The following is a 14,936-nucleotide window of genomic DNA, read 5'->3' on the forward strand; positions in this document are numbered from 1 at the left end:
TCAAGAAGTATGAAATGTCCTTCTTTGTCTCTTCTGATTAACTTTGGCTTGAAGTCTACTTTATCTGAAATGAGGATGGAAACCCCTCCTTTTTTACACAATCCATATGAGTTATATATGTTTTTTTTCTCATCCTTTCACCTTCAGGCTGTGGATGTCTTTGCTCATGAGGTGAGTTTCTTAAAGACAGCATATTGTTAGATCTTGCTTTTTAATCCAATCTGACAGTCTATGTCTTTTGATTAATGAGTTTAGGTCATTAATATTCAAGGTTATTATTGAGATATGATTTGTATTTCCTGACATTTTGAATTATTCCTGGCTTTTAATTTGACTTAGTTTCTCCTTTGGTTGAATATTCCTTTAGTGTAGTTCCTGACTTTGCTAGTTTTCACTGTTTCTTTTTTTCCCTTTATCCTCATGGAATATTTTGTTGATAATTTTCTGTAGTGCAGGCTTTCTTTTAATTCTTTTAATTTGTGTTTGTCACAGAAGATTTTAATTTTATCTTCAATCTGAAAATTAATTTTGCTGGATATAAAATTCTGGGTTGGCATCCATTTTCTTTCAGAGCTTGAAATATATTATTCCTTAAACTATACTACAGAGCTATAGTAACAAAAACAGCATGGTATTGGCACCAAAATAGGCAAGTAGACCAATGACACAAAATAGAAGACACAGAGACAAACCCACACAAATAAAGTTATCTCATACTAGACAAAGGTGCCAAAAACATTCACTAGAGAAAAGGTGAATTCAAAAAATGGTGCTGACAAAACATGGAAATCCATATGTAGCAAAATGAAATTAAATCCCTATCTCTCCATGTACAAAAATCAACTCAAAGTGGATCAAAGACAAGCACAGAACAGAGACCCTGTGCCTAATAGAAAAAATGCCTAATAGAAAAAAAAAAGTAGGCCCAAATCTTCACCATGTCAGCTGCTGGGAGCCATTAGCCAAGTAGGTATGACAATTTCCTTGCCAGCGTACCCCATGTTGCTGACATGTTGCAGCGACATTGAATGTAGGTGACCTTGCTCAAGGACCAAGGCAGATTAGGGTGTTCCTGGTTTTAAGATAATCGTGTTTAGGGCGTTCCCAGTTTAGGTTCCAGGTTTAAGGTTTAAGATTATTCCTCCTGGGAATAGGGCGTATCCTGCTGCCTGAGTTCCCCTTGAGTTCTCACGGGATTCAGACAGTATATTTTGGAGATAGAAGCCCAGTGGGTGTGGATTTGGGCAGAGAACGTGGATTTGGGCAGAGAACGTGGATTTGGGCAGAGAACGTGGATTTGGGCAGAGAACGTGGATTTCCCCAGAACGTGATTGTAGACGGCTGGTTTGAGTTCGGGAATAAAGAGTTGCTGTTTGAATCTACAAGCTGTGTGGTGGCTCGTGATTTTGTGCCCAGCCAGACTGCGGCATTTGTGCCCAGCCAGACTGTGGCAGTCAGCTTAGGATCTGACTTCCTTAATAAGACCCATAAAGCATGAGAAGTAATATCAAGAATTAATAAATGGGGTGGATTCAAACTAAAAAGCTTCTTCTCAGAAAAAGAAATAATCAATGATATGAGAAGAGAGCCTCAGAGATTGTGAGAAAATCTTTACCACATGCACCTCCAATAAAGCATTAATCTCCAGGATATATAAAAAACTCAAAAACCTTAACACCAAAAAAATAATAATAATAACCCAATCAATAAAGGGTCTAAGGATCTGAACAGACACTTCACAGAAGAAATACAATAATCAACAACTATACAAAAAATATTCAACATCTCTAGCAATTAGAGAAATACAAATCAAAACTACACTAAGATTTCATTTCACTCTGTCAGAATGGCAATCACCAAGAATACAGGCAACAGTGAAGGTTGATGAGGATGTGGGGGAAAAGGTACACTCATACATTGCTGTTGACACTGCAAATTGGTGCAACCACTTGGGAAAGCAGTATGGAGATTCCTCAGAAAACATGGAATGGAACTACCATTTGACCCAGCTATTCCACTCTCTGATTTATACCCAAAGGACTTAAAATCAGCATACTACGGTGGTGCAGCCATGTCAATGTTTATAGCAGCTCAACTCACAATAGCTAAACTATGGAACCAACCTAGGTATCCTTCAATAAATGAATGGATAAAAAAAATATGGTATATATATTCAATGGGATATTACTCAGCTTTAAAGAAGAATGAGATTATGGCATTTGCCAGTAAATGGATGGAGTTGGAGAATATCATGCTAAGCAAAATAAGTCAATCCCCTCCCCCCAAAAAACAAAGGCCAAATGTTTTCTCTAATATGCAGATGTTAATTCACAATGGGAGGGGGAACTAGAGAAGAACAGAGTTGGCGTAGATTAGGTAGAGGAAAGTGAAGGGAGAGCAGGGGAGAAGATGTGGGGATAGGAAGGATAGTAGAATGAAACAGGCATTATTACTTATGTATATATATGACTGTATAGCCAATGTGATTCTACAACATGTACACTCAGAAAAATGAGAAATTATACCCCATCTATGTATGATATATCAAAGTGCATAAATGTATTCTACTGTTATGCATAACTAATTAAACAAAAATTTAAAAATTTACAAAGGAATAGAACTGCTTATACATTAAATTAATCATATTTAATCATAATTTAATAGTCAAATATATACTTTGGGATAATTTTGGTTTTTCTATCCTTTGACAAAATTATTATTTTCCCAAGCATCTCCTTATCTCTTTTTAAAATCCTGTTTGTTCATATTCCAATATAAACACCTGCTTATTGAAGAGAATTTGGAAAATAAAGACAAGGACAAAACAGGAAAATTCACCCATAATCCCATCAGCCCAAGACAGCCAGTGTTAAACATACTCATGTATTTCTTCTTAACATATTTTCTGTGCAAAGTACATATATCTTTCTTAAAACTATTGGAATAATATAGTTTTATATCTTGTTTTGTCACACAGTGAAGAATCTTTGAAACATGGTTTTGAATTATGCAAAATATCCCATTGTAAATGTCATAATTTATATAACAATTACCAAACTATGCAATGATAAAATATTTAAGTTGTTTCCAATTTTTGTACCATGAAAAATGTTCAAATGGGTTTTCAAGTTTAAAATTGTGCATCATAAACACTCCTTAATGTATCCCTGCTAATGTTGCCCTAAAAGTTGCAAAAACAAGCAAAAAGCCCATATAAACAAAACAAAATAAAATCACAAACTAATTTCTTAAACAGAACCAAGTTAAGAAGACAATCTCTCCACTTCCAGTTCCTTAACTCATAGAGTTTGGAATCTATACCTACTGGTCTGAGACTATGTTGTTACATAACTGCATCTTTCAAAAGTAGCTAATGTGTCTCTCCAACTATCTCCCTGGTCTTTCTATATCTACTCAGAGATAGAAAACTAAAGGAAAGATGCAAGCTGCAACTCATGATATTTTTGTGAGTTGGTCACCAACTCAAATATAGTAGGTGATAAAAGTGTCAGGAAAAACAAAAATAGTTAAACTTTGCATGAAAAGCATACATTGTGACAATGGTGATATCAGAGAAGCATAAGGAGAGGTGGAGAAGCTGTCACTTCTATATCTCTAGAAATGTTAAGAAGTTCCAGCTAGAAAGTGAAAATTAGAATAGTAATTGATGTTATAAATCTGCCAGCTGAAGATGTAAGAATAAAAATCATACCATTCTTCAAGCATTAGTAGAATATAACCAAGGGAAATTCACATAACCTAATCATTAATAAATAGTAAAAATCACATGAAAATAAACCACAGAAACCCATAATATGTTACTGCAAAACAAGGAAAGCAAATATCCTGAAAAATAAAGGGAAGAACCAATCAACTAGGGTAATCACCCTTTTGCAAAATTCAGGGGAAAAAATAATCGGAAAAGTGTTTGGTATTCTTTGAAGAGAATAAAATAACTTCTACAAAACTGTAGAAAATATTGAGAGAAAAGGACAACCAGGTAGAGATGTAAAACAGCTTGGAGTTAAAATACTTAATGATATTAGAAATCACCTAAGAAATAAATGCAAGTAAACTGTGAATATATATTTGCAGAATTATAAGCTATGTTGATGGAAGTAAAGAAGATGTGAATAAGTACTATGGAAGAAAAGCTTGAAAACTTTTACAATTATGCAGAGAAAAAAAGAGATGACAAAAGTGACAGAAAATATCATAGCTATAAAAAATATATAAACATGATTAATACTCCTAAACATAAAATCAGATTAAATAAAATGAAAGCATATCTAATAAAAACATACTGGCAATAGAAAAATATATTATCTACTGTTAGATAAGAATTGTGTGAAGAGATTTAGAAACATCCTAATAGACATCAAGGTTTGAACACTGTGGCAAACTCTAATATACTAATACCTACAAACTGACATCTTTTGCTTATTGTATCAAGCAATTTATCTGTTCCTATCTAGTGTTGATCATGATAAAGGAAGCAAACTCTTAAATACAGTTTATGCAAGGAAAAAAGTGAATTCAGCAGTTGTAGAAGCCAAATTTGACAAAATGAATAGAAAATTTTCAAATGACAATGCTATTTAATCCTTCAATTCCACTTTATGCTGAAGGACTTATAATAGGAAAAACATAGAAATAAATAAATATCCATTGACAGACTGGTTTAATATTATATTCACTTAATGAAACACTATAGAGCATAGATCTCTGCTGCATAAAAAGCTAATAAAACTGAAGTTTTTTAAGAATTTTAAAATTATGGAAACAGTCAAAATCAAGACAGATGGGGAGAAAGGCAAAATTAACTAAAAAGGCAGTTGTTTACATGGTTACATTATTTTTTCTCTTACCTACAGTACATAAGAGTTTGTTTTTCACTCTTCTTCCCCACATGGCATAATTACCAGTTAAGTCTTTGTTGATTGAATAAGCTAAAAAAGGTGTCTCATCATTGTTCTGAGCCTATCAAGAAATACATGAAAGTGTGTGTGTGTGTGTGTGTGTGTGTGTGTGTGTACATACACTATATACATGGTGTAGACAGCTGTCACCTACTGAAGTGGGGTGGATTCTGGGAGAAACTGATTTGAGGGAAGAGAGGTGAGGCAGGAGACAAACAAACTGAACACAAGTCACGCTGTTAGCAAATCACAGACCCATGGAACACAAACTTCTTGAAAGGCCAAACGGAACCACAAGCCCTTGGAGCAGTGGAGAGGAGTGAGAAGAGCAGCGAGAGGGAGCCATTCACCTGCTGGCTCCTGGGCCTGCCACTCTGGGCCAGAGTTCTCCTCTGTTCCAGGATGCTTACCACAGTTCATGAAGGCCTTCACCGGGGTGGGTGTTTCTTCCAGGCCCAGAAGCGGTGCGGGAAGCCAGAGCACCTATGGCTGGCAAGCGGGAAGGAAAGACTCCTTCCTCCACACAAGAGGACTGGGCGCGGGGGCTGGAGTTGTGGCTCAGCAAAAGAGAGCTTGTCTAGCACGTGCGAGGCCCTGGGTTCGATCCTCAGCACCACATAAAAACAAAGAAACAAAATAAAGGTATTGTGTCCAACTACTTCAAAAAAATAAATATTAAAAAAGAAGAAGAAGAAAAAGACTGGAACTGAGGTCACAGAAGGCGAGTCACTGAAGTCCAGGTCTGCGCAAGGCCTGCTGGCTTAGCGCCCTCAGCGCGGTGGGCAAGCTTCCGTGAAAGCGCATGCGCGGCAGTCCACACCACCAGCTGGGAGACGTGCGCATGCGCCTGAGCTAATCTGTGAATGAGGACAGCAGGAGAGGAGCACAAAAGGAGTCAGACATATCAAGCACCAAACACCGTCATACCACCTCAGTATGGCTTTTGTCCATATAAAATAATACCAGTGAGCTCTACCTCTGTAAATGCAGTGACTCCTCATTAGCACTTCTTCTCCATTCCCTTGTATAATCTTGTGTTCCTGGAGTTTCTATGAACCCCATTAAGGTTTCAAACTCTATTTCAACCTCTCTGACCATTCTTTCCCAGACTCCTTCCTTAACTCTTCTTTCCAAAATGACCTCTAAACGTCTTCTGTCCTTAATTATGCGTCCTGTTTTCTTTCACTGTACTCTCATGCTATCTAACTTCATTCTTGTAGCATTACGCTATTTCTGTTTTACCAAATCCTCTAGATATTTCTCATGGTCGTCTCTTCTTGCCACCAGACTTAAAGAAAGGGCCATGTTCTAATAATCCATTCAGTCGTCTAATAGCCATATCAACATGACCAGAATTGAATTCTAGATCTTCCCTCTTATCCCCAAAAATGTTCCTTTCTCTCCAAGGTTTTCATTCTCCATCCACCCATCTGCTCATCAAATGAAGAGATATTCTCAAGACGGTTTGGGGTTTTTTTTTGTTTTTTTTTCACCACAATGATTGCCAAGGACTTTTGTCTTTACCTCCAAAATATATCTTGAATACTACTTATTCTATCAGTACTCGCTACCATTTCTCCCCTTTTCTACAGCAATGGCATCTTACCTATCTCTCTGCTTTTATTTGGATCTGCAGTACATCGTAGCCACATCTTCTACAATACATGCCCCACTCTAATTACTCCAAAATGCACAAAAACACTTCACTGTCTATCGGTTCCCTGCTTTACCCGGTTCTGCCCTCTCACAAGTCCTTAGTGTGTGCTGTTCTCTGCTGAAAAATGCTTTCTTGGTTGACTCTACTTGTCCTATGCATGGCTTACTTTGGAGGCTCCCCGGTACTGTCCACTTAGTCTAAAGTAGATTTTGCTGTCACTTTCTCATCACAACCTCTACTCTTGCATCATAGAATTTGTCAGAATTTAGAATTGTTCATCATGTTAAGTGAAATATCTCTTGGGCTGGGGATGTGGCTCAAGCGGTAGCGCGCTCGCCTGGCATGCGTGCAGCCCGGGTTCGATCCTCGGCACCACATACAAATAAAGATGTTGTGTCCGCGGAAAACTAAAAAATAAAAAAAAAAAAGTGAAATATCTCAGGCACAAAAAGACATATACCACCATGTTCTTACTCATTTGTGGAAGCTAAAAACAACACAAAAAAAACAAAAACAAAAAAAAAACAACCTGATCTCAGAGAAGTAGAGTTGGAACAGTGTCCTTACAGAATGAGAAAGGTGGTTAGATAACAAATACCAAAATATAGTTAGATAGGAGGTATTCATTCTGGTGTTCTATTGCACAGTAGGGTAACTATAGTTTACAATTTATACTATATTTTAAAATAACTAGAAAAGTCCAACAGTTCCCAACACACAGAAATAATAAATGTCTGAGAAGACAGAAATGCTAATTATTCTGATTTGATCATTATACACCATATACATGAATCAAATTTGTACTATACCCCATAAATATGTACAATTGCGGTGCTTTGTTGCACAACTATTATGTGCAAAGCACTGGGAATACAAAAAATAGTTAACACTGTCCGAAGTAAATACATGCTAGCACAAAAAAAGCTCACAAATAAATAGAAAATCACAGTGAAATATATGTCTTTGCTGAAATTGTAACAGAATCCATTATAAAAGAACTTAAGATTGTTTACTTCTTTATATTAGTATCTATTTACTCTATATTTACTTTAAATATTCAGAATATGTGATGTATTCATAGTTTATAAGTAAAAAAGTTATATTAAGGTCCACATGGCAAAGCCTTGTTTCCATTCAGTCTCCATCTGCCCTGATCCACCTCCACTATTTATTTGTGCCATATAGCCCATTGTTTACTACCCCAGGTAAATATGAAGTAAATAGGATTGCATTCTCTTATTTGGACCCCTATTTCTTTTAACAAAACCTAGCGTTCTACATGGGTTTTTTTGTTTGTTTGTTTTTGTTTTTTTGCTGTTCGATATTTCTATAGTATATCTTTTCAGTTAAAACTATATTCTAGAGATTGACTCTCATCAATATATAAATTTTCTTCATTCTTTCTCACAGTTGCATCGTGTTACATTATATGAATTAACAGTTTATTCCACCTCTGCTGGTTGATTCCAGTCTTTTTCAATCCAAACAATGCTGCAATTAACAACCTTGCAAAAGTACCATTTTGTGTTTGTACAGGTGCTTGTCTAGAATGTACATCCTAGATAGTTTGATCAGAACACAACATACCTCTAACATTAGTATATATCACTAGGTCTTCCTTAAGATTTCTATGATTTTGTGTCATCAGCAAAGACATATGAGAGAGCCTGTTTTCCCAGTATCTTAAAAAATAATATTATCAAACTTCTGCATTTTTACCAGTCCAGTAGGAGAAAAACTGTATTTCAGTGTAGATTAAATGTGAAGTGCTTTTATTAAAAGTGTGCTTTCTTGTTGTTGTTGTTGTTGTTCTTAAAGGGTCAACTAGTATTATTTATTTTTTCTTGGAACTATTAGTATATGACAAGTTTTTCTCATCAATTATTCCCTTTTGTGATTTTTCTCAGGAACTCTCTCCATGTAGGAATACTAGACTTTGTCAGTGACACATTGCAAATACTGTCTCTTTGGTTCTACTTTTTTTTTTTTTTTTGCCATGAAGACTTTGCTTGTTTCCAATTTTCTTATTAAATTTATTTATCTTTTCTTTTAGGCTTCTAGATATTGAGTCAGAATGAGTGGAAACAGCCCTTTCCATCTAAGGTTATAATGAATCTTATAACTGTTTTAGAACTTCTGTCCTGTTGTTTTGGAACATTTGAATTACTGATTCATTTAGAGTTTATCCCAATCTCAGTGGATGTATAAATCCAAATTTCTCTGTCCCAGTGACTATCCTGTTGTCTCAACACCATTTATTTCTATTTATTTTCTATTTATTTCTCCCTTATGCCATTCTGCTGATTTGAGGGCTCCTTTAGCTTATACTACATTCCAATAAGTTTTGGGGTCTCCATTTGAACTTCCACATATGTACAGCTGGTTAAGGTATGCTTTCTCCCTATACTCTAAGTTAATGAAGGTGAGGGCTATGTTCATTTTGTTGGCCTGTGTTCCCAGAGTTTAAAATAGTGCCGGTAACATGGAAGAGCCTCAGTTGTTATTTGTTATATTTGGTGGATATTCACAAAGTTCTAAAAGAATTTTTTCCTTTCCCCCCACAAATATGTTTAAAGATCATTTAATATTTTTAATTTAATAACAAATATTTCACAGATTGGAAATTTGAAAATGGGCAATAGATAATGTACAACATTACACACTTCTATTTGAGGTACATAACACTTTATCTCTTAAGTACAATGTTAATATTTTTAAACAAAAACATTTATTTCAATCAATATGTTAATAAAAATCAAAGAGATTGAGATGGTTTATGTCTACAGAAAACATTTATATTAAACAAGATAAATCATTTTTATACACAGTAGATGCAGGGACTTTGCAGATGCAATATTAATCCTTTTATCAATTTCTAAGTAACCATGGAGATCCAAGATAAATTGCAGTGTTTCTGGGAAGCATGATTGTGAAGTGGAAACATTAGTATGTGAAAGCAAATCACCTCCCTCAAGCCTGAGCCTAGTTTATTAGATCCAAGCATTTGCTTCTCACTGTCATTTTACTCTTCTCTTATTGATGCTGGACATCTTTTGCCCCTCACACTCAGTAAGTACTCCTTTCTTTACTGAGGAAGAAACTGAGATTATTGTGTGCTCTAGGTGGCAAAGAATTTGTGAACTCACAAAGACTTTAAGATATATGCCTTGCAAATGTCAGTAATCTACTGTATTAAAAAGTGTAGCATCCCATTGTAAAATTATTAATACATTCAGTTAGTTTCGATTCTCTCTTTGTTGGCAAAGCAGCAGCATTAATGGCAAAATAGCACTCAGTTTCAATAGTATGTAAATACATCTTAAAAATCAGATGTCAGTGATACAGTAATTATCTAACTAAATGTTAACTAGTAACAATTTTAATAGCAGTTTTAATGGTACAAAAAATAAAAGCTAAAGTTATCCTTCTTCTATTAAGAAAATGATGCTCTATTTCCCTGCTCCTTACTACTGAGATAACTATTAATGTATATGAAGCATTTTTATAAACATATTGAACTTAAAATTTTTAATAATGTCCAATGAAAATTCCTTAAGAATTAAAGATTCTGGATTTAGACACCTTACTAAGCTGTTCAAAATAAAAGAACATATGATAGAATAAGAGGCCTAGAACTTAATCCAGCTGTTAACATGAATTCTACACGTTGTTATGCTGAATGAATTTACACAAGTCATAAGTATTTTCTGGTTATCAGTTACACCAGCAAAACGAGAGGACTTTGCAATAAAATCCCTAATATTCATTTTAGTAACCTAAAATCCTATAGCTTTATGATCTGTCTATAAATACACAATTCTTTAAGGCTATCTAGCTGCCAATTTAACTGCTCACATTTATCAAACTAAACAGTAGAAATTATAAGATATCTTAATCTGTATAGGTTTGGAAAACTGCAAATTAAAAAAAAAAAAAAACTCATGAGTGAAACTGAAGGAATTCTGCAAAATAGCCTTCTATTTAATGTAACCATTCCAGATTTGTGCCGTGCTGCAGTTATAAACATAATAGCATTTCAACTGAACAATTTATGATCATTTGATTCTCTAAAATGAAGCAATAAATCTAATAAATTTAATATTTGCCCTTGGAGCTGTATATATTTTGTACCAACTATAAAATCATCAAATCCCAGTAGTCTTAAAAACACATTATTGTCAAACAGTGTAAGTCTGCCAAGTGCCTAAATAATGGTCATAAAATTTAACTGAATTTGACATTATGATGTACAGAGTTCTTGGAATCCAAGATTTTAATTCCACTGGCATGTGCAGTCTATAGGTTCCTGGAGAGTGTACATAATTTCAGTGCCATTTCCTGAGCAATACAGAGGCACAGTCAAGTTTCGTACTCCATTTTCACGACAACATTTGCAGAATCTTAGGTGACTTTCAACGTTGATGTTATATATGGTAGCAGATGGGCATTTTCCATCACATGATGCAACATTTATCTGTAAGGAGATATAAAGGAAAATTATCTTAAAAATTTAAAAACACTGATTATTATTATGTTCCATAAGAAGTCAGATGAAAGCAAGGCTTTCTTCCTTACCACTTTAACCCTCTGCATGTTAAAAGATCGTGGAAAATACAACATTGAAACTCATGGAAGTCAAGAGCTTTTCCATAATGATGTCCAAAATAGCAACACTGACAAAACTCAAAGCATCAAGTGTGCAAACATATCTAGATGGATGTGGGGGATATGCTAATCACAATCTAATCATTCTCTTGTCACTTGTGTTATGTCACAACTGAAGTAGGACATTGAATTGAGTCATTTGAAAGAGGGCAGACATGACTATGACTATTTTCATTGAGTAAAATTGCATAGCTAAGACAACATGTGGTCAAATACATTTAGATTTAATTCCCATCTCTCTGGACTGCAATTATCATTTAGAGCTGTTGATTATTTATACTAAGAATAAGTCATACTTCTTCACAAAGAGAATATTTAATATTTGAATATAGGAATTCTCTTAAAGTTGAACATAGTATGTTGGCATTTTTTATTGGCATACATATTTGTTAGTGCTATGGGTTAGTGACACATATGCTTCTAGAAAAGCACACGTTCTTTGTGTAACAAATGATATTTTCCACTTACAGAGCTTTGGCTTACACAGTCCTGTTTCCTTATGACTGATTTAATCGTCACTTTCTGGCATATTCTTTCTTCTCGTTTGCCTGATAAAATACAGAACACATTTCATCAAAGGGCCATGTAAAATTGTTTCTTAATTTAATTAAACATAGTATATTTAAATTTGAAATTTTATATATTTATATAAAATATATTCCAGTATTAAAAGATATTTAAAATTTTACTTTACACAATAATTTAATTAACTAAATGAATAATTTAAAATTTAAAATTCCATTCCATATGCAATATTTATTTTTACTTTCTAAATAAATTCTTATATTTTCTAGCTTTATACTTATTTATTTCTACTTCTAAACTTCTTGGTTTATAATAGATATCATTATCATAAATCAAAACTATCTCACACATATAATAATGCTAAAATGAACCTATATTGTAGAATATGTGTATATATAAATTAATTGGGGAATGAGTCATGATATGTATAAGCATATATAAATAATGCATAAACACATTTACACATCAATTTTAAAATACAAATTAAGAGATTTAAAGCCACATTATCTTAGCAAATATTAACATAAAACAATGCAAAAATGCAATGAATTATTTAACAATCATACTGAAATGTATGGATGGGTCATCCTTGATTTTATGGCTTTGTGATGATCTTTTAGGATTTTAAGTGAAAATATTTTGTAATCATTCATGGTACATTTGTGTATGACAGATTGTCACTAGATTATGCACCCAAGAATGTATGTATATTTAATATTGTATGGTAGTGGATATAACTCCTGAATCAGGATGTAAAGGTCCAGGATTCTCACTTCACTTGTTACTAAATTGCTCTGCCACTTTAGGAAAGTCACTGAATCATTCTGTTGAGTTTCCTTATTTGCAAAAGGATGGAATTATATTACCAATTTTCAAATGAGTTTAGTCACGAAGTCTTCATCTGAAATAAAAGCTTAAGTGAAATCCCATCATATAAAGTAGACCCTGATTAAACCATTCTGGTTGAAGGAGAGATGAGTAGCTAAGACTGTTTAGAATTAACCTATCCTTGTCAAGATCACCCACTACCTCCAAATTGCTGAATTCAAAGCCACATCTCAGTCCTCATCACTTCTTGGCAGCATCAGATCCAGTCCATCACTCTATCCTCCTTAATTCATTTTGCTCCTCATCAGTCTCCTGTGCTGATCCTTCCTCTTCCCTGACGGCTCTACTTCAGCAAGGCCCAAGGCTCAGTGCTGTTGGCAGAGCACAGATTATTTTGTGTCTTGAGGTGCTTTCATCAGTAATTACTTCATTAGCCCTCCTAATCTCTTGTAAACCCAATGCAAAGGAATAGTCAAGAAAGAAATCATCTTTACCATGACCTAAAATTTACCTTACCCTCTTTTGTCTATCCCTCTCCTTCCCTCACTCTGTGTTGTAGCCATGCTTTGCTATTACCTCTACTTTGAACTCTTCATTTTTTGCATGTCTCCCTTAGGACACTCAGTCTCTGCTCAAATGACATCTCATTAAAGACACAGTTTCTAAGCCCCAATTTAAATTAGCAACCCAACTACTCTTATTCTCCATCTCTTTAATTTGATGCTATTTTTCTTTTGGGGGTGGGGTGGGGGCAGGGTACCAGGTATCCAACTCAGGGGCTCTCAACCATTAAGCCACATCCCCAGCCCTATTTTGTATTTTTTTTAGTTAGAGACAGGGTCTCACTGAGTTGCTTAGCACATCACTTTTGCTGAGGCTGGCTTTGAACTCACAATTCTCCTACCTCTACCTCCAGAGCCACTGGGATTACAGACATGCGCCACTGTGCCTGGCTGGTGCTATTTTTTTTTTAGACCACTCATCACTACTTTATACATCAGTATATATGTGTGCAGTTAATGTTGGTTTTCCCCTTTTCTTGGTAATATGCACTATCCATGCAGATATTATTTCATTCATTATTATAGTCCCAGTGCCTAAAAGGGTGTCTGGCACATGTAGGGGCTCAATACAAACCTGTTTGATAAATTCATTCATTCAACAAATGAAACTGGGACAGCATTAATTCATTGTTAGCAGAGTCTGTTTGTACTAAGAGGCATTTCCTATTCATTCCTCAGAGACCTTACTGTGACCCATTTTGTTAAACAGCGTCTGCTATAATATCCAACCTCCATAATTTCTCCAACACAGTCTATTCACCCGAAAGCACAGACCACAGACCAGGTTCTCTAAAGCCAAAACAGAACTACTTCACAAGTCCTTACATATAAAATGAGAGAAACCAATATGGATTATCATTGATCTATAACTTTTAAGAGCCAGGTAGATTTGAAAGATCTTGGGTCCAGGCATTGGACAGGTCTAAAGCCATTACTAAGGAGATCAACTTCTGTTGATCTCACCTGTAGAGGGACCATCCTTACCTCCCAGAAGGCTGAAAAGACTAACTATGATCTTATCTGTAATGGGTTTAAGAGTGTCAATGTGTGGCAGGTAAATGGTTGTTCATTAGATTAGTCACACCAATATCTCCCCTCATATAAAATAAACATTCTCACTTCTCTAATAAATAACATAGGATTATAAAAACCAGGACCTCACATTATAACATGCTAACATGCTTCTCTCTGTGCCTGCATCTCATCCCTAAGAGTCTAGACATGGAAGAAGTAGAAGAGAAATAAAATATAAACCTCTTCAGATTTTACAGTAAAATTTCATTCCTTGAACTCATGATACAATGACTATTTGATACACATTAGTTTTCATTTGATTCAGCAAAGACTGAATGAAAAATAGCTATTTCTAATGAATAGAAAAAAAGTAATTAGTGTGTGTCTAAGATCTCCAGTAATTAAAAATACATAAGTGATTTTATGCTATCCTCAATGTCCAAGCAATATAACTCTTATCAGCTGATCTTTGACCTCCAAAAATTCCTATGCCCCTTAGAACTTTAGAATGTGACTTCATTTGGACACAAGGTCTTTACAGAGGTCATCAAGTGAAAATGAGATCATTAGTGAGCTCTAATTAATATGACTGCTGTCCTTACAAAAAGAAACTTGGAGACAGTCACATGAGGAGACACCATGTAAACACAGAGACAGCCATCTACAATGCAAGGAGACAGACCCTTCCCTCACAGCCCCAGTTAGAAAGCCTCCCTGCCAACATCCTGATTTTGGACTTCTAGCCTCCAAATCTGTGAAGCAATG

The 14,936-nt window shown here is 34.9% G+C and overlaps 1 protein-coding gene across 2 annotated transcripts in view; it reads right to left on the reverse strand.

Annotated features, from left to right (window-relative positions):
* Positions 1-10,755: 10,755 nt before the first annotated feature.
* The window catches only part of Otogl (otogelin like), a 122,607-nt gene continuing 118,426 nt past the window's right edge, over positions 10,756-14,936 (reverse strand). For both annotated transcript variants that reach the window (XM_027929595.2, XM_027929578.2), the window contains 2 exons: positions 11,710-11,789; positions 10,756-11,050 (listed from right to left, as the gene is read on the reverse strand). In XM_027929595.2, the coding sequence (XP_027785396.2) occupies positions 10,850-11,050; positions 11,710-11,789 (281 nt within the window). In that variant the 3' untranslated portion in view covers positions 10,756-10,849. The remainder of the gene's footprint in view (positions 11,051-11,709; positions 11,790-14,936) is intronic.

The sequence above is a fragment of the Marmota flaviventris genome, chromosome 3 (assembly GCF_047511675.1).
Source record: "Marmota flaviventris isolate mMarFla1 chromosome 3, mMarFla1.hap1, whole genome shotgun sequence".
In the NCBI taxonomy this organism is placed as follows: domain Eukaryota; kingdom Metazoa; phylum Chordata; class Mammalia; order Rodentia; family Sciuridae; genus Marmota; species Marmota flaviventris.